This window comes from Pongo pygmaeus, chromosome 9 (assembly GCF_028885625.2).
Source record: "Pongo pygmaeus isolate AG05252 chromosome 9, NHGRI_mPonPyg2-v2.0_pri, whole genome shotgun sequence".
Lineage (NCBI taxonomy): Eukaryota > Metazoa > Chordata > Mammalia > Primates > Hominidae > Pongo > Pongo pygmaeus.
This window is the reverse complement of record NC_072382.2, coordinates 61,649,067-61,672,891: the sequence shown is the minus strand read 5'-3', so window position 1 is coordinate 61,672,891 and position 23,825 is coordinate 61,649,067. Positions and strand designations below refer to the sequence as shown.

The 23,825-nt window shown below is 38.5% G+C and overlaps 1 protein-coding gene across 3 annotated transcripts in view; it reads right to left on the bottom strand.

Annotated features, from left to right (window-relative positions):
- Nucleotides 1-6,717: 6,717 nt before the first annotated feature.
- COPB1 (COPI coat complex subunit beta 1) overlaps nt 6,718-23,825 on the bottom strand; it is a 42,377-nt gene continuing 25,269 nt past the window's right edge. For all 3 annotated transcript variants that reach the window (XM_054438880.2, XM_063671137.1, XM_063671136.1), the window contains 9 exons: nt 23,671-23,791; nt 18,527-18,754; nt 17,869-18,048; nt 15,494-15,638; nt 14,124-14,243; nt 10,399-10,544; nt 9,410-9,499; nt 7,737-7,892; nt 6,718-7,089 (listed from right to left, as the gene is read on the bottom strand). In XM_054438880.2, coding sequence (XP_054294855.1) covers nt 7,030-7,089; nt 7,737-7,892; nt 9,410-9,499; nt 10,399-10,544; nt 14,124-14,243; nt 15,494-15,638; nt 17,869-18,048; nt 18,527-18,754; nt 23,671-23,791 — 1,246 coding nt within the window. In that variant the 3' untranslated portion in view covers nt 6,718-7,029. The remainder of the gene's footprint in view (nt 7,090-7,736; nt 7,893-9,409; nt 9,500-10,398; nt 10,545-14,123; nt 14,244-15,493; nt 15,639-17,868; nt 18,049-18,526; nt 18,755-23,670; nt 23,792-23,825) is intronic.

Here is a 23,825-nt window from a genome sequence, read left to right as displayed (position 1 = left end):
ACAAGATAAATTCCATTTCATTTTGATGTGCCCATTGGTAACATCCAGGTAGAGATATCCCAGTTGATTTACAGAGCTTGTTGAAGAGGTAGCTATAAAAACACAAGGCTTTCCTGCTCCTTGTTTATGGCAATAAGGATATTTTTAAAAATATAGAAAACAAAAATAAAACATAAGGCTTTTTAGTATAGATTTTTAAGCCAGAAACCCAGAAAGTCAGCTAGCTGAATTGTTTCATTTTACAGATAAGGACATAGGCCCAGTGACATCTGTCTGTTTTCACAAAGCTACTTAGTGAATTGAGAATAGATTTAGAAAAATTCATTCAGGACTCTTTTAGTCCAACATGCTTCATTTCATTTGTGTATTTTGTTGGTTTTACAATTGTGATGGTTAATACTGAGTGTCAACTTGATTGAAGGATGCAAAGTATTGATCCTCGGTGTGTCTGTGAGGGTGTTGCCAAAGGAGATTAACATTTGAGTCTGTGGGATGGGCAAGGCAGACCCACTCTTAATCTGGGTGGGCACCATCTAATCAGATGCCAGTGTGGCTAGAATACAAAGCAGTCAGAAGAACGTGAAAAGACTAGACTGAGGCCAGGCACGGTGGCTCACGCCTGTAATCTCAGCACTTTGGGAGGCTGAGGCAGGTGATCACCTGATGTCAGGAGTTCGAGACCAGCCTGGCCAACATGGTGAAACCCCATCCCTACTGGAAATACAAAAAATTAGCTGGGCATGGTGGCAGGTGCCTGTAATCTCAGCTACTCCAGAGGCTGAGGCAAGAGAATCACTTGAACCCAGGAGGCAAAGGTTGCAGTGAGCCGAGATCATGCAATGGCACGCCAGCCTGGGCAACAAGAGTGAAACTCCATCTCAAAAAAAGAAAAGAATAGACTGGACTAGACTGGTCTAGCCTCCCAGCCTACATCTTTCTCCAGTGCTGGACTCTTCCTGCCTTCGAACATCAGACTCCAAGTTCTTCAGTTTTGGGACTCAGACTGGCTTTCCTTGCTCCTCAGCTTGCAGACAGCCTATTGTTGGACCTTGTAATTGTGTGAGTTAATACTTAATAAACTCCCCTTTATATATATATTCTATTAGTCTGTCCCTCTAGAGGACCCTAACTAATACAATTATTCCACATACAATTATTCCAAAATACATACAATGCAAAGTTTTCTCAGAATCCTATAATTATATATAGAGCCCAGATAAAAGACACAAATCCCACTTGCATTCTTTTGTCACTGCATGACTGACTTCTCAGAGATTCTGCCATTGCTAGATGGAGAAAATAAAAGAGGAAGTGGTCAGATTATTAGAAGTGACTTTTGATCACAGTGAGCAACCCCTAAACATCACACTGTTATTGTAACCTGGCTGCACATATCTCTGGGCTCAATTTTAAAGAACCAGTCATCTGATTGTCATTCTGAAAGCAAACAAAGCCAGTATGTTCATCATAGATGACCTATCACATGAGGAACATGGGTTATGACAATTACGTTGAGCTAACAATAGTTGATAGGCAAAAGTGCCAAGAGCTTATTTAAAAAACTACACAACAGGCTGGGTGCGGTAGCTCACACCTGTAATCCCAGCACTTTGGGAGGCTGAGGTGGGGATCAGGAGTTCCAGACCAGCCTGACCAATGTGGAGAAACCCTATCTCTACTAAAAATGCAAAAATTAGCTAGGTATGGTGGCAAGCATCTGTTCTTCCAGCTACTCAGGAGGCTGAAGCAGGAGAATTGCTTGAACCCACGAGGCGGAGGTTGTGGTGAGCTGCGATCGTGCCACTGCACTCCAGCCTGGGCAACAGAGTGAAACTCCGTCTCAAAAAACAAAACAAAACAAAACAAAACAAAACAAAAACAAAAACAAAAAAAACTACACAACAAATAGTTACACAGTCAAGGGCCAATGATACCTCAATTAAATAATTCTCAAGACATGAAGATTCTTTTAAGTAAGTTACTGTGTAAAACGTACATTTTACAGTGTCAAATGAAGACCTAAATTCTGAGGGAAGTATAAAGATAATGAGAACAGGGTTCAGTCTTCTCTGTAAGGTAAGGAAGGTCAATGTGGGAAGAAATGGAATGAATACATACTGATGAGCATCTACTGTGTGCTAAATATTCATAATAAATAATTATATCATTTCATTCTCATATCACCTCTGAAATACACGTTAAAAGCACCTTACAAATGAGGAAACTGAGGTACAATTTATTAGGCTGTGGTGGCAATGAGTGACTAGTTACAAGGGCTTTAGTGTCAGATGCCCTCGCTTTATATCTGAGTTTGTCTCTTACTATTAAGCCTCGAAAAAGTGACTTAACCTCTTGTAAGACTGTAATTGTCATCCTTAAATGATGATATTAACAGTATTTGCCTTAGAGGGTCATTGTGAACACTGTAAATGTCATGGAAAAAGCAGTTATACCCTGGCACAAGTTAGCACTGACTAAGTTAGCTATTTACTATTGCCTGAGACTACATAGCACATAACTAGCAGATAGGATTCCATACTTTCCTAATTCTAAACTGAACTTCTGCATCATACCTGGTTACTTCTGTAGGCTCCTGAGATCCTGGAGGTAGAGAATGGAGCTGGGGACAGTAACAGTGATGCTGTACTGAGAATCTGGGAGAGGAAAGTAAGGTAGGGGGCTGGTATCCCTAACCGTTTTGAGGACAGCATTCAAAACTATTAAAAGACAAACTATAATTTAAACTCAATCTTGATTTAAGAGAAAGGCTATACATTAGCTGACTGGAACATTCATCAATCTGGAAGGAACAAGTCACAAATAAAACTACTTACTTTACCCAATACATAGCACAAATATTTCACCTCTGATATTATTTGAGTTTCTAAAGATATTTATATTTTGGTTCTCTTACCTTTCTGATATCCCTAAAATGAGTTTTTGTCTCCCACATTATTTCTCACTTAAGGAGAAAAGTTTCTGAGAGGTAGCAAAATATCACTATCAACCTTGGCATTTTTTTTTTTTTCTGAGACAGGGTCTCACTCTGTTGCCCAGGCTGGAATGCAGTGGCATGATCACAGCTCACTACAGCCTCAACCTCCTGGGCCGTATCAGTCCTCCTACCTCAGCCTCCTGAATAGCTAGGACTACAGGTGCATGCTACCACACCTGGCTAATTTTTTTATTTTTTGTAGAGACAGGGTTTTGCCATGTTGCCCAGGCTGGTCTTAAACCCCAGGCTCATGCCATCTGCCTGCCTCAGCCTCCCAAAGTGTTGGGATTACAGGTGTAAGCCATCGTGCCCGGCCGAAGTTATTTTTAAAAGAAGAAAAAGCAAGTTTTCTATTAGTGAGGTAAGCAAACAGCTTGATGTATCTGCCAACTATATTAACTTCCTTCTCTTTGTTCTCATTTATGAATTACCTTGCTAATAGAAAAATAGCCAGGTGCAGTGGCTCACGCCTGTAATCCCAAAACTTTGAGAGGCCAATGTGGATGGATTGCTTGAGCTCAGGAGTTTGAGACCAGCCTGGGCAACATGGCAAAACTGTCTCTACAAAAAATACAAAAATTAGCTGGGCATGGTGGCATGTGCCTGTGGTCCCAGCTACTCAGGCGATGAGGTGAGAGAGGTGGAGGTTGCAGTGAGCCGAGATCGCACCACTGCCAGACCCCATCTCAAAAAAAAAAAAAAAAAAACAGCCGGGTACCGTGGCTCATGCCTGTAATCCCAGCACTTTGGGAGGCTGAGGTAGGCAGATCACAAGGTTGAGATTGAGACCATCCTGGCCAATATGGTGAAATCCCATCTCTACTAAAAATAGACAAAAATTAGCTGGGCATGGTGGCCCACGCCTGTAGTCCCTGCTACTCAGGAGGCTGAGGCAGAAGAATTGCTTGAACCGGGGAGGTGGAGGTTGCAGTGAGCCAATTGTGCCACTGCACTCCAGCCTAGTGACAGAGCCAGACTCCGTCTCAAAAAAAAAAAAAAAGTTTTTAAAAAAGGAAAAATAATCTTGCTTTTTCTTAAATTTTTTTTTTTTTTTTTTTTTTTTGATGGGGGATCTCTTTGTTGCCCAGGCTGGTCTTGAACTCCTGGGCTCAAGTGATACTCCCACCTTGGCCTCTGAAAGTGTTGGGATTACAGGCATAAACCACCATGCCCAGGCTCCTTTAAAAAAAAAAATTTTTTTTTAAAGAGAGGGTGTCTCACCCTGTCACCCAGGATGGACTGCAGCGGCACAATCATAGCTCGCTGCAGCCTTGAACTCCTGGTCCTGAGAATTTCTCCCGATTCAGCCTCCCGGACACATGCCACCATACCAGGATAATTTGTAAAATTTTTTTGTAGAGACAGGGTCTCACTATGTTGCCCAGGTTGGTTTTGAATTTCTGGCCTCAATCCACCCTCCAGCCTTGACCTCCCAAAGTGTTGAGATTATAGGTGCGAGCCACCACACTTGGCCCTTTTTCTTCTTATAAAACAACTGAGTGCCAATCTCTTCTAATTGCAAAATGAAAAAAAAAAAAAAAAAAAAAAAAATCACTGCATAGAGCTCCCTCTAGTGTTGTGACATTACTGCAATGTAAGCCATTTAATGCTCTTGTAAGCTTTACAGGTTTATCCACATTCAATACAATATATTAAGCTTTCATTTGGTATTTAATGTTTATTCTCTACCAGACATCATGGTCCTAATTATATGGTATCTTATCATTTGAACAGCTACTATCTTTGAATGTATATTATATCCCAAATAACAAGGCATAGTGTAAACAGCTTCTTTCAACAATGTGCTATCCAATTCAGTTCACATTTATTACATGCACAAAGCTAATGAAATGCTAATGAAGTAAACAGTTCAATGTATCTGACAATTGTGTTAACTTCTTTGTTCTCCTTATTTATGAATTTAAGAAAATGGCAATGTGAGGCAATCTGATTCCAACAAAAATGGCCTGAATATGTCAGGCAAGCAACTTTCTAAGAGTATCAACCGAGATATATTCTAGGATGTATACAGGCATAATTCCTTCAGATGTGAAATGTGATACTGGTTGACCGTGATTACAACACTAATATCATTAACAGGCTAAGTCACTTTTCCTGTCCCATATACTGTCAATAGGTCATGGAAAAAGGATTCCCTGGTAAAGTAAGGTTAGGATATACTGGGTTAAACCAAACTAATCTGCTTTCCTCTCAGAATCTCTGGTACGCTAATGTACATTGTGAATCTCCAGTGTAGGACAGTTTGAAGCTTTTCCCCAACTTACTTGACTATGGAATTACTTTTTCACTCAGAATATCTAATGACATCTAAGGAAGCTAATGTTCAGTAGAACAGAGTTTGGGAAATGATGATCTAATCCAAAGTTGCACCGGCTTCTTCGCTGTCATTGAAAATCTCTACCCTTGAATCAACATCCCTTCTCTGCATTTCCAGTATATCTTTCCCATTTGATAAGCCCTGGCTTTGTTCTAAGATCTCAGTGTTCTGGAATCTCAAATGCCCTGTAATTTAGGCTTTTTTTCTTTTTCTTTTTTTTAAAAGCAAGTGGCTTCACAGTTTATGACATCATACAAGGTATCAATCTCCTTATACTCCAGACAAATCATTTCATTCTTAATGAAACAGGAGATGCTTTCAGTCTTTCACAGACCTTATCTAAGGACTCACAGGGAATGCAGCCTGAAGCCTAGCTGGTAGACAAATAAGTCTTAAGTTTAGAGTTAGCTAAAAAATCAGACTACCTCAATCACACCCAATGAAGGTAAAGGCCAAAAGGAAAGCACAATCAGACGCTGGGAAACTTAGCTTGGAAATGCATTTGGAATTATACTGCAATGTGATGGTACCCAGCCCTAGTGTGAAGTGAGGAAAAGGAGACGAGTAAGGCACAGAGGCAACAGAGAAAAAGGCAGCTTTTTGAATCCTCTCTAGTTGAATCCTCCTAGTACCAGCTTCAGTAATTGGTTAGAACCAGTTTTATTCCTAACAAACATAAAACACCCCAAACTAAATGTGAATGATTAAAAAATCTATTTTGGATTATCTACTCTTCATTATGATTCAGGATAATTAAGAACAGTATGTCTATTTCAGTTAGGGTACATAATACTTCTTTAAACTGCAGAGCAATCTGTTTTCTCAAGTTATTTTGGGCCAGGCGTGGTGGCTCACGCCTGTAATCCCAGCACTTTGGGAGGCCGAGGTGGGCGGATCACGAGGTCAGGAGATTGAGACCATCCTGGCCAACATGGTGAAAGCCCGTCTCTACTAAAAATACAAAAAATTAGCCGGGCGTGGTGGCGGGCACCTGTAGTCCCAGCTAGTTGGGAGGCTGAGACAGGAGAATGGTGTAAACCCGGGAGGTGGAGCTTGCAGTGAGCCGAGATCACGCCACTGCACTCCAGCCTGGGTGACAGAGCCAGACTCCATCTCAAAAAAAAAAAAAAAGGTTATTTTGATACTTTCTCCCTGGAGCTAAATTCGAGAGCAATCCCTTCAAAACATGATAATGCATTTTTAGAGACAGCAATGTTGGAATATCAAATAAGTAAAAAACAACCAAGTGAATCAATGCCTACCTTATTTTGTATCACTGAATCTGTAAATTATCTTAATAAAGCTGCATATATTCACAACTCAGTAATTTAAATTTATAATAGAAATTTATAACCCAACTAAAAGAAATCCATTGCCATATAACTAAAATTACGTAATCATTTATTTATAAAATAACAAAAATTTACGAATAGATCTGTTTATTGTACTGTGAAAAGGGTCTTGGTAAATGAGACATTATATACTTTGAGGACAGCATTCAGAACTGTTAAGACAAAAGACAAACTATAATTTTAAACTCAATCTTGATTTAAGGGAAAGGCTATAAATTATTGGCTGAAAAGTATTCAGCATGAACTCAGATTCTATATAAGCATGAAAGAGTACAAAAGATGTTGGAGTCCAGTAAGCCCATACCTAAATTAACTGCAAAGCTTCAAGGACTTTTTGTTTATTTTTATATACTAGTTTTCTTCTGTGACAAGTTGATTTTATCTCCAAGACTTAAGGCCATTCCCTGTAAAGAAAAATTAAGATATTTATAATTATTTAAACTATGTACAATCAGTAGGTTATTCCATATTATTAAGCCCCAATTCAATTCAATGACACCATTATCAACAATAAAATCAAGGACATACCAAACAGACTTACCAAACTTTACTGGTAATCACCTTTTAGTGCTAGATTTTTCAAGCCATCACCAGATTTTTTTTTTTTTTTTTTTTTTTTTTGAGATGAAGTCTCACTCTGTCACCCAGGTTGGAGTGAAATGGCACGATCTCAGCTCACTGCAACCTCCACCTCCCAGGTTCAAGCGATTCTCCTGCCTCAGCCTCCCGAGTAGCTGGGATTACCGGGTGTGTGCTACCACGCCCAGCTATTAGTCACTAGATTTACACCTTGGCTTTCAAAAAATTCTAGAGAACCCATTTCACAAACACCCCATAGGAATCAATCTGATTTTAGGCAAATATCCCAGAATGAGGGGCCCAAAAGGTGAGAAATTTTAATGAGAAAAGTTATACTTCTATTCAGAGAATATTACTGTATGTGTATATGCATCTAATGCTAAAAAGATATTACATATAGAAATAATAAAGTCATAAATTCCTCCCCCCTTTGTCAGTCCAGAGATACTCTCAAAAAAAAAGGAATTGTTACCTGACTCTTTGCACGAATTCTTATATGGCCGGTAACAGCAGCATCTGGTCCCTGGTGAATTGGCTTCTCAATGCTGACATTTGCAAGTGCATCTTCACCAAATATGGAACGAGCATAAAGGTTGGCTGCCATAAAGCCACAGTAACCAGAAAGGGCCTGGAAAAAATTTGTGATAAATTCATTACTTTACCAGATACCTACATAGAGGCAAAAACCAAACAGCATAGGTGACTTTTTTTTTTTTGAGACAGAGTCTCACTCTGTTGTCCACGCTGGAGCTGGAGTGCAGTGGCACAATCTTGGCTCACTGCAACCTCTCTCCCAGGTTCAAGCGATTCTCCTGCCTCAGCCTCCCAAGCAGCTGGGATTACAGGTGTTCGCCACCACACCTGGCTAATTTTTGTAATTTTAGTAGAGACAGGGTTTCACCATGTTGGCCAGGCTGGTCTTGAACTCCTGACCTCAAGTGATCCACCCGCCTCGGCCTCCCAAAATGCTGGGACTGCAGGTGTGAGCCACCACGCCCGGCCCCATAGGTTATTTATCACTTAAAACAGTACTTATATGTGGTGGTTACATAATCTTATGAGTTTGTCAAAACTCAACTATACATGTAAAAAGTGTGAATTTTACTGTGTATTATACCTCAATAAATCTGATGTTAAATAAATAGTTCTTAATCCGATTTGTATTTATATATTCTGTTTACTTAACTTGCTTGACTGCCTCCCATATCAGACCTTAAGCGCCATGAAGGAAGAGACTACTTTTGTTGGACTCAGTATATGCTGAATAAACTAATATACAAATTAAAACCTACTTGTTTGGTAGCAGACATTATTTTATTTATAAAATGAATATTATAACATTATACAAATTTTACATAAAGAAAAAAGTTCCTTAGAGCTCCAGTTTCATTTTTCTTTCTTTCTAGTTTTTTTCATACATACACAAACATACCAAAAAGTCATAGTATAACAACGATTCTGTATTCGAGCACATGTATTTTAACCAACAATCAGAGCCCACGGAAGAGCTTGTGAACATTTTCTAATGCAGTATTACAAATAAACGATTTTATTTAATTTATTTATCTTTTTGAGACAGAGTTTCACTCTGTCACCCATGCTGGAATGCAGTGGTGCGATCTGGGCTCACTATAACCTCCACCCCCTGGGGTTCAGGTGATTCTCCTGCCTCAACCTCCCAAGTAGCTGGGATTACAGGCACATGCCACCACACCTGGGTAATTTTTGTATTTTTAGTAGAGATGGGGTTTTGCCATATTGGCCAGGCTGGTCTCAAACTCCTGACCTCAAGTGATCCGCCCACCTCGGCCTCCCAAAGTGCTGGGATCAGAGGAATGAGCCACCACGTGCAGCATAAACTACTTTAGAATGTGCCTCTAGCTGAATGGGGGAGAAGATTGAAAAGAAAACCAAAAAAAATTAATCTGACTATTCAATTGGGTCACTGCACAAGGAAAAAGTAGGATGGTATATTCCAATAGAAAGAGGTAAGCAGATTCCAACATTCTATGGGATAACGTCTTTTAGATAGCCGAGAATGGCACTGCATATTGAATAACGAAAATGTGCTAGAGGAAATACAGGAAGGCCAGGAACCTACTCTACCATTCCATCAGATTTCAGAATTTCCCAGTCAAATTTTACCTTTTCTGGAGTCAGGCATTTCATATTGGTTGACTTTAATATGTGCTGTAAGTAGTCATTTAAATCAATCATATTGGTGTTAACTGTCACCTGTAGAGAGGAAAAAAAGTCAAGGAGATCATAAATCTTACTATGAGAAAGCTGTGAATCACTGGCATGTCATATTAAAAACTTGTTCCAACTGTTTAGGTTGGAAAGAGTAGACACCAAGAAACTAAATAACATCTATAAAATCCAACAAGCTATAGGGTGGTATCAGTACTTCCCAATAAAGATAACTTCACAGAGATTCAATATGAAGCATACAGAATATTTCTTTTTTTTTGAGACAGGGTCTCACTCTGTCACCCAGGCTAGAGTGCAGTAGCATGATTTCAGCTCACTGCAGCCTCAACCTCCCATGTTCAAGTGATCCTCCCACCTCAGTCTCCGGAGTAGGTGGGACTACAGGCATGTGCCACCACACCGGGCTAATTTTTGTATTTTTTGTAGAGATGGAGTTTCACCATTTTGCTCAGGCTGGTCTAGAACTCCTGAGCACGAGCAATCTGCCTGCCTCAGCCTCCCAAAGTGCTGGGATTACAGGCACGAGCTACCATGCCCAGCCTCATATAGAATATTTCTAATAAAAGTCAAGACTCAAAGGGACAAAGTTCCTCAACAGACCATGAACTTTGTAAAGCCTTTTTCGGGCACTAGATTAAATGGTAAGCTCTTGGTCATACATAGAAGGGATGGAATATTACCTATAATGTCTAAACGTATCAGATTGGCTATAGAACTGCTACTCTAATCAATTTATAACAGCAAATTACCAAACTACTTACATGATTTTTAGTTAAGACTAATTTGCAAGAATAGATACTGAAAGACTATTTGCTTTTCATGTTAACCACTTTTTAGCGAGATTAATTTTATTAGCAGACTCCTCAACAGCAGGCAAAAGGAAGAAAGACAAAGGAGTACGAGAAAATCTCCCAAGGACTAACTTTGTTTTCCCATTCAAATTCGGCCCACATCTGACGGAATTCTGCATCAGTGCAAGTTGCAGGCTGGATATAGTCCATGATGTCGATGTGAATATCACTGAGAACCACACAATTTCTGTCACTTGCTGCTCCAGAGACATCATAAACTGCAATTACATATGCAAAAAGATTCGCAATCACTGGGGCAAACTTGAATTTAAAAAATCTTAATATCCAAATATCCAAAGAACTACACTATTAACAATAAGATTGTTTACATAATACTTACTATGTACAGAGCTCTATTCTACATGCTTTACAAATATTACTGGTTTAATACTCCCATCAATCCTATCTGACAGTATTATTATTTTCCATCTTACATATGAGGATTTGAAAGCAGAGAAGTTAAGTAAGTTGTTCCAGATCACACAACTGATAAGTGGTGGGGATAGGATTCGAACTCAGGCACACTTTGTTTTTTGTGGTTAAACAAATAATTCAATTCAGTGAGTACTTACATAGCAGTTGCAGCATACTAGGCACTGCAGCAGATGATATACAAGTAGACGATGTTCCCATAGGAGGTGCTTAACTAATACTTTTGAATAAATATTGCTGACGCACACTACTTAATGATACAAGATTAGTCATCCCTCAGTATTAACGGGAAATTGCTTCCAGGACCCTCTATGGATACCAAAATCTATAGATGCTCAAGTCCCTGATATTAAATGGCATAGTATTTGCATAACCTATACACATCTTCTCATATATTTTAAATCATCTCTAGCTTACTTACAGTACCTAATACAACATAAATGCTATGTAAATAGTTATACTGTATTGTTCAGGATATAATGACAAGGAAAAAATCTATATATCTTCAGTATAGACACAACCATTCATTTTTTTTTTTCTAAAATATTTTCAGTTTGTGGCTGGTTGAATCCATGGATGTGGAACCCATGGATACAGAAAGCTGACTATATTTGCTTCTATGACCATCTCTTCCACAGTAGAGAGTTATAATCTGATTGGCGCCCACATTCCTCTTTCTAGGCTCTTTTCTTTTTTTTTTGAGACGGAGTTTCACTCTGTCACCCAGGCTGGAGTGCAGTGGCACGATCTCAGCTCACTGCAACCTCCCCCCTCCGGGTTCAAATGATTCTCCTTCCTCAGCCTCCTAAGTAGCTGGGACCACAGGCACCTGCCACCGCGCCTGGCTAATTTTTTGTATTTTTAGTAGAGATGGGGTTTCACCATCTTGGCCAGGCTGGTCTTGAACTCCTGACCTCGGGTGATCCACCTGCCTTGGCCTCCCAAAGTGCTGGGATTACAGGCGTGAGCCACCATGCCCGGCCTCTAGGCTCTTTTCTTGACATTCTTCCACTCTTTCAACTTTCAGAGAAAACTGAGGCTACCAAGAATAAGCTTCTTTAATTTTCAGCTCCACATCTAAAAACAACTCTCTCTCTCGGAATTCACTCTCACATCCTTCCCTCTCATACGTATCAGAGAAGTACTACTTCATTTCTTCAAGATTAATACTTCCTGCCATCTGTGATTCCTGCTTTGGTCCAGGACCCCACTCCAATCATTATCTCTTTCATCCTTATGTCTTTACTTTCCCATTCTCTACCAACTTTCTTCCCTTATAGTCTATAAATATACTCGAGGTTCTCTTATTTTCAAAAAATAAATCCTCACTCATTCTTGCCTTCTCTTCTTGGTACTGTCCTTTCTTATTCCTATCAAAGCTAAGATCCTACACTCAGAATAGTCTACACTACCTGTATTTCTTCATATCGTACTTAGTCTTCAACCTACCACTAACGCCCAAGATGTCCCACAAGAAATGTTTTAAAATCACTAATAGCCAAATCCAAAAGACCTCTCTTTCAGACTTTAATAACTAAAGTTATTTTATCTTGTGGAGCTTCAAATACTTTCTGAAGGTTTTTCCTTACTTTTCTAACCACACTTCAGATACCCTTGTAGGCTCTTTCTCCTTTGACCAAGCTTTCAGTGTTGCTGTTCGCTTGGATTCTGTTTTCAAATCTCCCCTCTTTTTATTCTGTATGCCCTCTCTAGGTGATTTCTTCTATTCCTATGGCTTTTAAACAAATACTTATCTCTAGTTTATTTTTACTTATTTATTTATTTTTGAGACAGAGTCTCACTCTGTTGTCTAGGCTGGAGCGCAGTGGTGTGATCTCGGCTCACTGTAACCTCTGTCTCACGGGTTCAAGCTATTCTCCTGCCTCAGCCTCCCGAGTTAGCTGGGACTACAGGCGTGCGCCATTATGCCCAATTAATTTTGTATTTTTAGTAGAGACAGGGTTTCGCTATGCTGGCCAGGCTGGTCTTGAGAACTCCTGATCTCAGGTAATCTGCCCGCCTCGGTCTCCCAAAGTGCTGGGATTACAGGTGTGAGCCACTGCACCCGGCCTATCTCTAGTTTAGACCTCTTGTTTGTGTCCCAGACTCACATCAAACTGTCCTTGAATATCTTTAGACACTTTAATACCGAACCTGCTCAAGATTTAACCTATTATGTCTCTCTAAAGTTTGTTCTTCTCTCCTGTATTTCCTGTTATGGTGATGACATAAACAACCCAATAAACCTAATCTGGAAATCTGAGGGTTACTCTAGCCACTTCCTTTTCAATTATTAACCATATTCTTAACATTATATTCATCCTTCTCTCCATTCCACTACTGTGTTGGCTCAAGTCCTCTGTCATCTCTCACTTGGGCTTCTATAATAGTCTACTAGTTAATCTTCCTGCCTCTTCCAATCAACCTTCTATAGTACTGTCGCAAAAAGATATAATGCTATAAGTCATTCATTTGTAATTCCTCAATGTTTCCTCTCTCCACAGATAAAGTCTGAAATTCTTAGCATGACAAGTAAAATATGGCTTCCACTAACCTTCCTAACTTCATTTTTTTCCTGCCATCATCCTCCAACCCATTCTGAACTCCAAGTGTATCAAATCATTTGCGTTTGTTCTAACTACATCCTTGTCTATCTGTAGTCTTCTACTGAGCACTTGCTCCTCCATGAAGCCTTTTCTAACCTTTTCTCCCAATCCCCCACCACTCCGAGAACTGACCAAATCCCTTTATGAATTCCTACCTTACTTAGTACAGGTTTACTTATTTTTTTTTTCACAGCACTTACCATTACATACAGCACATATTTATTTTATATATCTGTTTTCCCTTACTCAACCATAATCTATCATTTGTTCCTCACCATGGTAGCCCTATCCTTATGACAGAAATTGCAACAAAATAAGCTTACTGACTGAATGACTCTATACAAGCTAATCCCTAGGTCTGAGATACCCTTGTGCACCTAGCAACAAATGACTCAGGTAAAATATTATCCTTTGATAACACACCGTCTTCCCTTATAAAGCCTTCCACACTGTTAGCATTTTTTTTTTCCCCTAACCTCAAAGCATATGGTATATAAACCATCCTGTAACACACTGGACTACAATTATATATTGCCTTAGCTAGCTCCTCCTTTTGCCTGACACTTTCTAGAGGACAGTGACCCTATCTGGTTCATTTCTGTACATCCAGAACATAGTTCAATGCCTGGTACCAGAGTATCTCATAAATTATGAATAAATGGATTTAGATCCTCTCCTCATACAATGTCCCAGCTACTCACTATAGAAATTCTTCAGTAAAAGTATTCAAACATTACATGCCATAAAACAGCACCTTACCTATATTACCAAAAATTATTCCATTTTCTGTTGATGCTACTTTGACGTTAGCTTTAATATTTGCGAAGTCATGAGGAGCAAGAGTCAAAGGAGACGGCTTTTCCACAAGTTTCAGATCCCCTGAAAGAAAGAGTTTGGATATGGCTAAAAATATATATATATATACACACACACACACACACACACACACACACTAACCATAAAACCTTAAATGTATGCAGCTTAATAGTTTCTAGGAAAATAAGGAATATGACGAATATGAGAAGAGTATGAATCAAATATAATGAGGACAAAATAAAGAAACCACTTAACCATCCTTATTATTCACCATCAATAGGCATATTTTCTTTTAAAAGCTAATAGGATCTCGGAATAATTCCATATTTAATTTGTGGGAAGGGAGGATACTTTGAGCCTACCATTTATTTATTTATTTTGAGATAGGGTCTTGCTTTGTTACCTAGGCTGGAGTGCAACTGCCTGATCATAGCTCACTACAGCCCTGATCTTCCAGGCTCAAGCGATCCTCCTACCTCAGCCTCCTGAGTCGCTGGGATTACAGGAGTGGCCCACCACACCTGGCTAATTTTCTTGATTTTTTGTAGAGATTGGGGTCATTTTATTTCAATGAATTAATGCAAACTTCTCAAAAAGCTTAAGTCTTAAACTATATACTTCATTATGAAGAAAGATAAAACAATCTGCAAAAAGATTTGTAAATGCTTAAGAAACATGGTTTTTTATACAGCCATCGAGCTATGCTGAGGACAACAGGGCAAAAGTATGTTTTCCCCTTGATATCTTGAAGTTCCTTAACTCTTGCATAAGCCATATGAAATTTGATGGGGGTACTGCATTGTTCCCATATACAATTTATATTTTCCAACTTCAAAACCAGATGTGGAAGTAAGCAGTCTGACTCATGTGTCTTTACTAAGAAAAAAAAATGCATCTCATATTGCTAAATGTAATATGATTTATTACTTTGGTCACATGTGGCATCTAACAGTTATGCATTCAGAAAATACTTAGTTCTGTAATGAGGCAATTAGAAATTAACTAAGTGAGCTACCTGGTCAATCTGTGACTTAAACAGCTCGTATTATACCTAGAAATACTGACATTTGCTAGATTAAGCTTATTAAATGAATCCATCTGAATGTGCCAAGAGCATAAAAAGTCAGTATGACAGAGGTTCAGAAAACTGGAGTTTAAGGAAACTAAATGATAAATGAAAAACTAAGCCTTGATTCAAAATGTCAGAAAAGGTTCAAGAGAGAATTTTTATACTGAAACCTGTACACCTCCCTTAATCCGTCATAAAGATCTACTATGTGACAATCTCTTTCCTGAATGGTAAGTTTCCTCACCTAGTGTAGCTAATTCTAATGTGCAATTCTGCAAAGTATCACTGGTTTGGTTCACAACAAGTACATCCAAGACAATATCATATTGGTTGACATGAACGTAAGCTTCTGCATAAACAGGATCTGAGAAACCTGTCAATTGGGTGACCTGTCAAAACAAAAACAAAGACATAATCAAATGACAGATGCAATTTCACCAAACATACCCTAGCCAAATGATTAAGTCTGGTAGGTTGTTAACAGAGTTGCTTAGAAGTCATTTTGAGATAGGTAAAATAAAATTGTTTTGTAATGCAGAAATGGAAATCGAAACCAGAATATTAGAAATAACAGGTCCTAGAGTTTAAGACATCTATTTGTTTTTAAGCTCAATAACTCAGTATAAAGTATTATATATGTTGATTTTTGAGCTTATAAGTTCAGTAGTAGAAAAATGTTAAATATATTTAGCAAATACATTAAACATAATCCCAATTTAGCCAATTAAATAAATTTGGATACACTTTCATTTAAATCCCTCACTACTTGATCTATGAAACTCAGGATCCAAATAAAATCCAAATCATGTGGTAGCCCTTGCTCCACAAACTGAGGAACTAAACAGATTATATAGTAAGAAATGATTGTAATGGCACAAAGATAAAATTACAAATGCCCTCCCACTCCAAATTTAAACACACCCAAAGCATAGCACTTTAAAAAAGTAATATTGTCACCAAAAGCATAGGCAATAAAAGAAAAAATAGATTAAACATCAAAATTAAACACTTTTGTGCATCAAATATTATCAACAGAATGAAAAGGCAACCCACAGAATGGAAGAAAATATTTGCAAATCATGTATCCGATAAGGGGGTTAGTATCCAGAATATTAAGAACTCCTAAAATTCAAACAAAAAAACCAAACAACCCAATTTAAAAATAGGCACAGGACTTGAACAAACATTTCTCCAAAGAAAATATACAAATGGCCAATAAGCACGTGAAAAGACACTCAACATCACTAATCATTAGGAAAATGCAAATCAAAACCACAATGAGATACCACTTCACATACCCATTAAGATGGCTATCATCAAAAAAACAAAACAAGTATTGGCAAGGATATGGAGAAATTGGAACTCTCGTGCGCTGCTGGTAAGAATGTAAAATAGTGTAGCTACCATGAAAAACACAATGGAGGTTCCTCAAAAAATTAAAAGTACAATTATCATATTAGCCAGCAATTCTGCTTCTAGATATTTACCCAAAAGAACTAAAAGCAGGGACTTGAACAGATATTTGCACATCTGTGTTAATAGCAGCATTCTTCACAGTAACCAGAAGGCAGAAGCAATCCACATATCCAGGGATGGATATATGTATAAACAGAATGTGGCATATACTTACAATGTAATATTATTCAGTCTTAATAAGGAAGGAAATTCTGATACATGCTATAACATGAATGAATCTTGAAGACATTATACTGAGTGAAATATGCCAGTCACAAAAGGAAAAATACTGTATTGTTTTACTTCTATGAGGTACTTAATAGTCAAAATCACAGAGACACAAAGTAGAATGGTGGCTGGGGTAAGCAGGGGTTGAGGGGAAGTAGGAATGAGGAGTTACTGTTTAATGGACATAGTTTCAGCTTTGCAAGATGAAAACAGTCCTGGAGATGGCTGCATAACAATGTGAATTTAATTAATGCCACAGAACTGTACACTTACAAATGGGTTAAAATGGCAAATCTTTTGCAACTTTAACTACAATTCAAAAAAACTTAAAAACTATTATAAATGTAGTATTATTGATATCAATTCCCAATTTTAAGGGAGAGAAATTGCTTTAGTAATTCCAATTCTGCTATTGACCTTATCTTAAACAAAAGCAATGTAAGACTGTTCACTCAGTCTAATAGATGAGGGATCACTGATTCTTTAATTTATATATTTAAGAGAGTAGAATCATTTTCCTAATAAAATTCTATATGGAACTCAATATATTAAGAATATAAAAGTAGAACTGCTCTGTTTAAAGTAGCAGAGAATAAGAGAAGGTGAGGTCAAGGTGTGGGAAGAGGCCAGGGCTGTTGCCTGTTCAGCTTCCCTTTAAAAACCTCAGCTAAGCTTAAGGATCCCCTTCCCTCACCTTCTATTTATTGGTCTACGATTCCAGACACAACTGGATTGAGTTAAACCATCTGATGGACTTACAGTACTATCACATATAGTAGTAAGGTACTTCATCAGCTTCTGAGTTTCAACTGAGGTTTAATGGACCTATCACAGTGACTTGACAAAACAGTTATCTTTCTTTTAAAAACAGCAGCACTAACAACTTCCTTAAGGAGTCAATTTAAATAATTTAGAGTCTATCAGACATTTTGTTACCTTGTTAAGTTTAGATGCTAGGGGATCTGCTGCCTCTTTCCTCTGTGTGTTACCCATTGCTGCCAGCAAACTCAGCTGAAACTGATCTTCCTTGCAGTTCATTTCATTCTTAGCAGTTAGTTGCATGAAGGAAATGGGGTCATCAGGCTGTACTGTCACATTCCTCTTTTCAGATTCTTTCTGTGTTGAGAATATAACAAAGTCTCTCTTTAATATGAAAAGAGTTTTTTAGAGGCCTTTGACAGAGACAGCCCTCACATATGAAGACTGAAAAATCAACAAAACAACAAGAAAACCCACAAAGCACTTTTCTTTTCTTTCTTTTTTTTTTTTCCTGAGATAGGCTCTTACTCTGTTGCCCAGGCAGAGTGCAGTGGTATGATCACAGCTCACTGCAACCTCGAACTCTTAGATTCAAATGATCCTTCCTCCTCAGCCTCCCAAGTAGCTGGAATGACAGGCACATACCACCATGCCTGGCTAATTTTCTCATTTTTTTTGTTGAGACAGGGGCTTGCTATGTTGCCCACACTGGTCTCAAACACCTGGCCCCAAGGAGTCCTCCTGCCTCAGCCTCCCAAAGTGCTGGGATTACAGGTGTGAGCCACTGCACAAAGAGACACAAAACACTTTTGTTGCTTCATCATATATACCTTACCTTTTGGGATAATTTCTCTTCTTCTAGTTTAGCAGATAACATGTGAGAAAGGGACTGTCTGCATTCCTTATTGAAAATGTCATTCATTAAAGGTGAACATTCAGACAAGACCTTGAGGCACAGGGAAATTCTATCCACGTCATCATCAGTAATTGGCTTCTTAGGAAGAGAGGATTTTCCCAAATGCAGGATAGTAGCCATGAGCAACATAGCCTCAGCAACAAAAGACTAAAAAAATAGAGAAATGGTTTATTGATATTGTCATGATTCTCAGATTGCAATCATGTCACTTCATTATAACTCACAATCTAAATTTTCACTTCACCTGAATAAGATTTCAAATTCTTTGGATTTTATGTCCACATCTGTTTTTGCATTCTTCTCCTTCCTTTCTACTCTTAACTGCCACTCTCTAAGACCTGCATTAATCCTCAATTAGAGACAGCAGAGGCTTTTTAACTGTTTTCCCTTGCTCCAGTCCTTCCCTGTAACCACTTCACGTGCTGATACTGTCCTTTTTAATCCCAACTACAGAAAAGTTAAAAGAATGATACACTTTACCAACTGTTAACATTTTGCCACATTTGCTTACCTATTCTATATATGTACACTTATTTTTTTTGGCTAACATATGAAAAAGTCTTCACCTCATAAATGCGTCAGCATTCATCTCCTAAGAGTCAGAACAGTTTCCTACAAACCACAATTTCATTTTCTCACCTGAAAAATTCAACAATCCCAATATACAGCTTCTATACTCTGAATTCAAATAAATCTCCCTAAATTGTCTTAAAATGTTTTTGTTTTTATTTTTTAAATCCAGGATCAGCTTCATGCATTTTATCCCTCTTAATCTAGACCAGTTCTCTGCCTTTTTGTTTTTAATCACACTAACTTTTTTAGAGAACTGAGGCCAGTTGTTTTATAGAATATCCCACACTTTTGATTAGAATACCAGATAGGTGATGTTTTGTATGTCACACTGTATTGCATCACAAGGTACCTAAAGTTAGGCTGTCCAATTATTGTGTTGCTAAGCGTGATCACCTGATTCTGCTATCTTAATTTTTATACTGCGCCAATCATTTCACTCCCTATGTAAATACCTTTAATGAATGTCAGCCTTCATACTGAAGTCCGTATTACTTAACCCGCTATTCAAAGTCTTCCACAAGTGATTGCAACTTACTTTTTTAGTCTCATGTAGCATTATCCTGACACATATGCTCTAAGTCCTTGCCAAATTGCCTTTGGCTGAGTACTGATATGCACACATGCATGAAAAACTACTGGAGGCCTGGGAAAAACCAGCAGAAGAGTAAGTATATATCCCCCAAGCTTGGATACTGTCTCCAAAAGGAGAGGAAACAGAGGAGGGGACAGAAAAAAAAATCTGAGGAAATGACTGAAAATTTCCCAAACTGATGGAGATATAAACCTGCAAACCCAACAAGCTCAATGAACCACAAGTATAGCAAACATGAAGAAAACCACACTAAGGCATATCCTAATCAAATTACTGAAACCCAGTGAAAAGGAGAAAATCTAAAACCAGTGGAAGAAATACACACACACACACTCCACCCAGGGAGATAAGAATGACAGTAGACTTCTCACCAAAAAGCCAGAAGACAATGGAGCTTTACCTTTACACTACTGGAAAAAAAAAAAAACAGAAGACTTAGAATCCTATACCCACAAAGGTAACTTTCTAAAGTGTATAAAAAATAGGCTTTTTCCAGACAAAAACTGGAACAATCTGTTGCCAACAAATCTGCACTATAAGAAAAGTTAAAGCAAATTCTTTAGGCAAAAGACGTATGATACCAGAAACTTAGTCCTACACAAAGAAATGAAGAGTGTTGGAAATGGCATAAATGAAGGAGTGCTGGTGAGATCATAAGCAACTAAACTTCCTTCTTGTACCAAACAGTGCAAACATTATTAACTCGGTATGTTACAAGAAACTGGCTCTTTTAAGCAGGTATCAGTAAACACTCCCAACTTCCAGAAGTGATGCAACCAGGAGAGGAAAGCAAATTCAACACTGAGATAAAAAAATGTTGGAGGCTTTTAAAAAACATACTTTCAAGATTATACTGTGACCAGACCTGAATAAATAAATGCCCACAAAAGAGTTAAAAAATAAATTATTGCTCATAAATTAAATCAATTAAGGGATAATATACCTTGTAAATTATCTGGCTCTCATTTATGGCTTTTCTTATAATGGAACTAAAACAGAAACAAAACAAACCTGGCCAGGCACGGTGGCTCATGCCTGTAATCCCAGCATTTTGGGAGGCCGAGGTGGGCAGATCACCTGAGGTCAGCAGTTCGAGACCAGCCTGGTCAACATGGTGAAACCCCAGTCTCTACTAAAATTACAAAAAAAATTAGACAGGCATGGTGGCAGGCACCTGTAGTCCCAGCTACACGGGAGGCTGAGCCAGGAGAATCGCTTGAACCCAGGAGGCGGAGGTTGCAGTGAGCTGAGATCATGCCACTGCACTCCAGCCTGGGCAACAAGAGCGAGACTCCGTCTAAAAAAAATTTTTTTTTAGATCAAGCTGTTAGTCTCCAAAAACGAAGGAAATATGAGTGATGTGAGTGAAACTGTTTCAATTTAGAAACCTGCTGTATAGACAACCAACATAATACAAAGCTGAAGGAATCAAAAGGAGTCCCATTTCTACAGGCCCAATTTGAATGTTAGAAATTGCTGTGGTAGGACATTGTAACCAACTCTGCCCTACTACCACAAATGTTCTATGGATTCTGTTTCTTAAATAATAAGAGTTGAAACTACTTGATCAGTGGCTGCAGAATGGATGTTGTCTTAGCAGGCATGAAAACATTCATTTCTTTCTACACCTCCATCAGAGCTCTTGGATGACCAGCTAAATTGTCAGTGAACAGTAATATTTTAAAAGGAGTCTTTTATTTCTGAGCAGTAGGTCTCAATGGTGAGTTTAAAATACTTAGTAAACCATCCCATAAAGAGGATGTGCTGACATCCAGGCTTTGTTGTTCCACTGACAGAGCACAGACAGAGTTGATTAAGCATAACTCTTAAGAGCCCTAGGATTTTCAAAATGGGAAATGAGCAATGGCTTCAACTTACTGGTTGTATTAGCCCTTACCAAAAGAGTCAGCCTATCCTTTGAAGCTTTGAAGCCAGGCACTGACTTCTCCTCTCTAGCTACCAAAGTCCTAAATGGCATCTTCTTTCAATATAAGGTTGTTCAGTCTACACTGAAAATCTGTTGTTTAGTGTGGTCACCTTCACCAATGATCTTGGCTAGATCTTCCAGATAACTTGCTACACCTTCTCCATTAGGACTTGCTACTTCATGTCAAACTTTTACATTATGAAGACGGGCTTATTTCCTTAAACCTCATGAACCAACCTCTGCTAGCTTCAAACTCTTCTTCTGAAGCTTCCTCACCTCTCTCGGCCTTCATGGAATTGAAGGGAGTTAAGGTCTTAGTCTGGATTAGGCTTTTGGCTTAAGGGAATCTTGTGGCTGGTTTTATCTTCTATCCAGACCACTCAAACTTTCTATCAGCAATAAAGCTATTTCACTTTCTTTCTTCTTCTTCTTTTTTTTCCTCGAGATGGAGTCTTGTTTTGTCTCCCAGGCTGGAGTGCAGTGGCGTGATGTCAGCTCACTGCAACCTCTGCCTCCCATGTTCAAGCAATTCTCCAGCCTCAGCCTCCCAAACAGCTGGGAGTACAGGCGCCTGCCACCACACCTGGCTAATTTTTTTATTTTTAGTAGAGACAGGTTTCACCATGTTGGCCAGGCTGGTCTCGAACTCCTGACCTCGTGATCTGCCTGCCTCTGGCCTCCCAAAGTGCTGGGATTACAGGTATGAGTCACCACGCCTGGCAGCTGTTTCACTTTCTTATCATTCATGTGTTTACTGGAGTAGCACTTTTAATTTCCTTTGAGAGCGTCTCCTTTGCATGCATAACTTGGCTACCTACTTGGCAAAAGCAGCCTAGCTTTTGGCTTAGCTCAGCTTTTGACATGCCTTCCTTACTAAGTTTAATTATTTCTCACTTTTGATTTAAAGTGAAAGACATGTGACTCTTCCTTTCACTTAGCAGCCATTGTAGGATTATTAACCGGCCTAATTTCAATATTGTGGTATCTCAGGGCATAGAATAGGGAGGCCCAAAGAGGAAAGAGACGGGGTAACAGCCAGTTGGTGAAGCAGTCGGAACACACGCAACAATTATTGATTACATTTACTATTTTATACAGGAATGATTCCTGGCATCCCAAAACAACTATGATAGTAACATTAAAGATCACTGATCACAGATCACCATAATGGATGTAATAATAATAATGAAAAAGTTTGAAATATTGTGAGAATTACCAAAATGTAACACAGAGATATGAAATGAGCATATGCTTATTTGGAAAAATGGTGCTAACAGACTTGCTCAACTCAGGGTTCCCACAAACCTTCATTTGTTTAAAAAAAAAAAAAAAAACAGTATGTGCAAAGTACAATAAAATGAAGTATGCCTGTAAATGCTATGTAAATAATTGTTACACTGTATTGTTTTCAAATTTCTATTATTTTTTACTGTTTATCGTTTTTAAAAAAAGATATTTTCAATCCATAGTTGGTTGAATCTGCAGGTGCAGAAGCTGTGAATATGGAGGCCCAACTGCATACCATTGTAAATGGGTGTTTGGTTAGAACGGTCAGAAGCTACAATGCAGGTATGAACTACAGATGAGAATAACTTAAGAGACATTCTGGGATAAAACAGACAATGACCGAATGGATACAGATGCTGGAGAGAAGGACATTTCCTTCACTGGTCCTGAACTAATCCCAGCAAACTGAGGTGACTTCATAAATCCTTTCTCTTCCACTGGAATAATCACATGACATTGTTATTGTATTACTTTGTCAATTTTAATTTTTTTAAAGCCCAAACAGAAGAGGAAGATACTTTATCAATTTTAGAGTAATATATTACTGTGTCCACTTCTGCTATTAAATCATAAACTCTTTCATGATAGAAACTTAGCATTAATTTTTGAGTCCCTCACTGTTCAATGCATATAGTACGCACTCAATGTTTAATTGTTGGGTAAATGTAAAATAAATGAACTTACATTTTGCTTTTTCTTCTCCTGAACCAAAGCTACATAGCGCAATGCAATCTTGGTCAGAGTTGTGGCAAGGGAGGCAGCAACAAAGAAATCTCCATCTAGAAGGAATCCTCTCAAGGGAGGTCTGCAAAGCAACCAAGGAAAATCAAACCTACCAA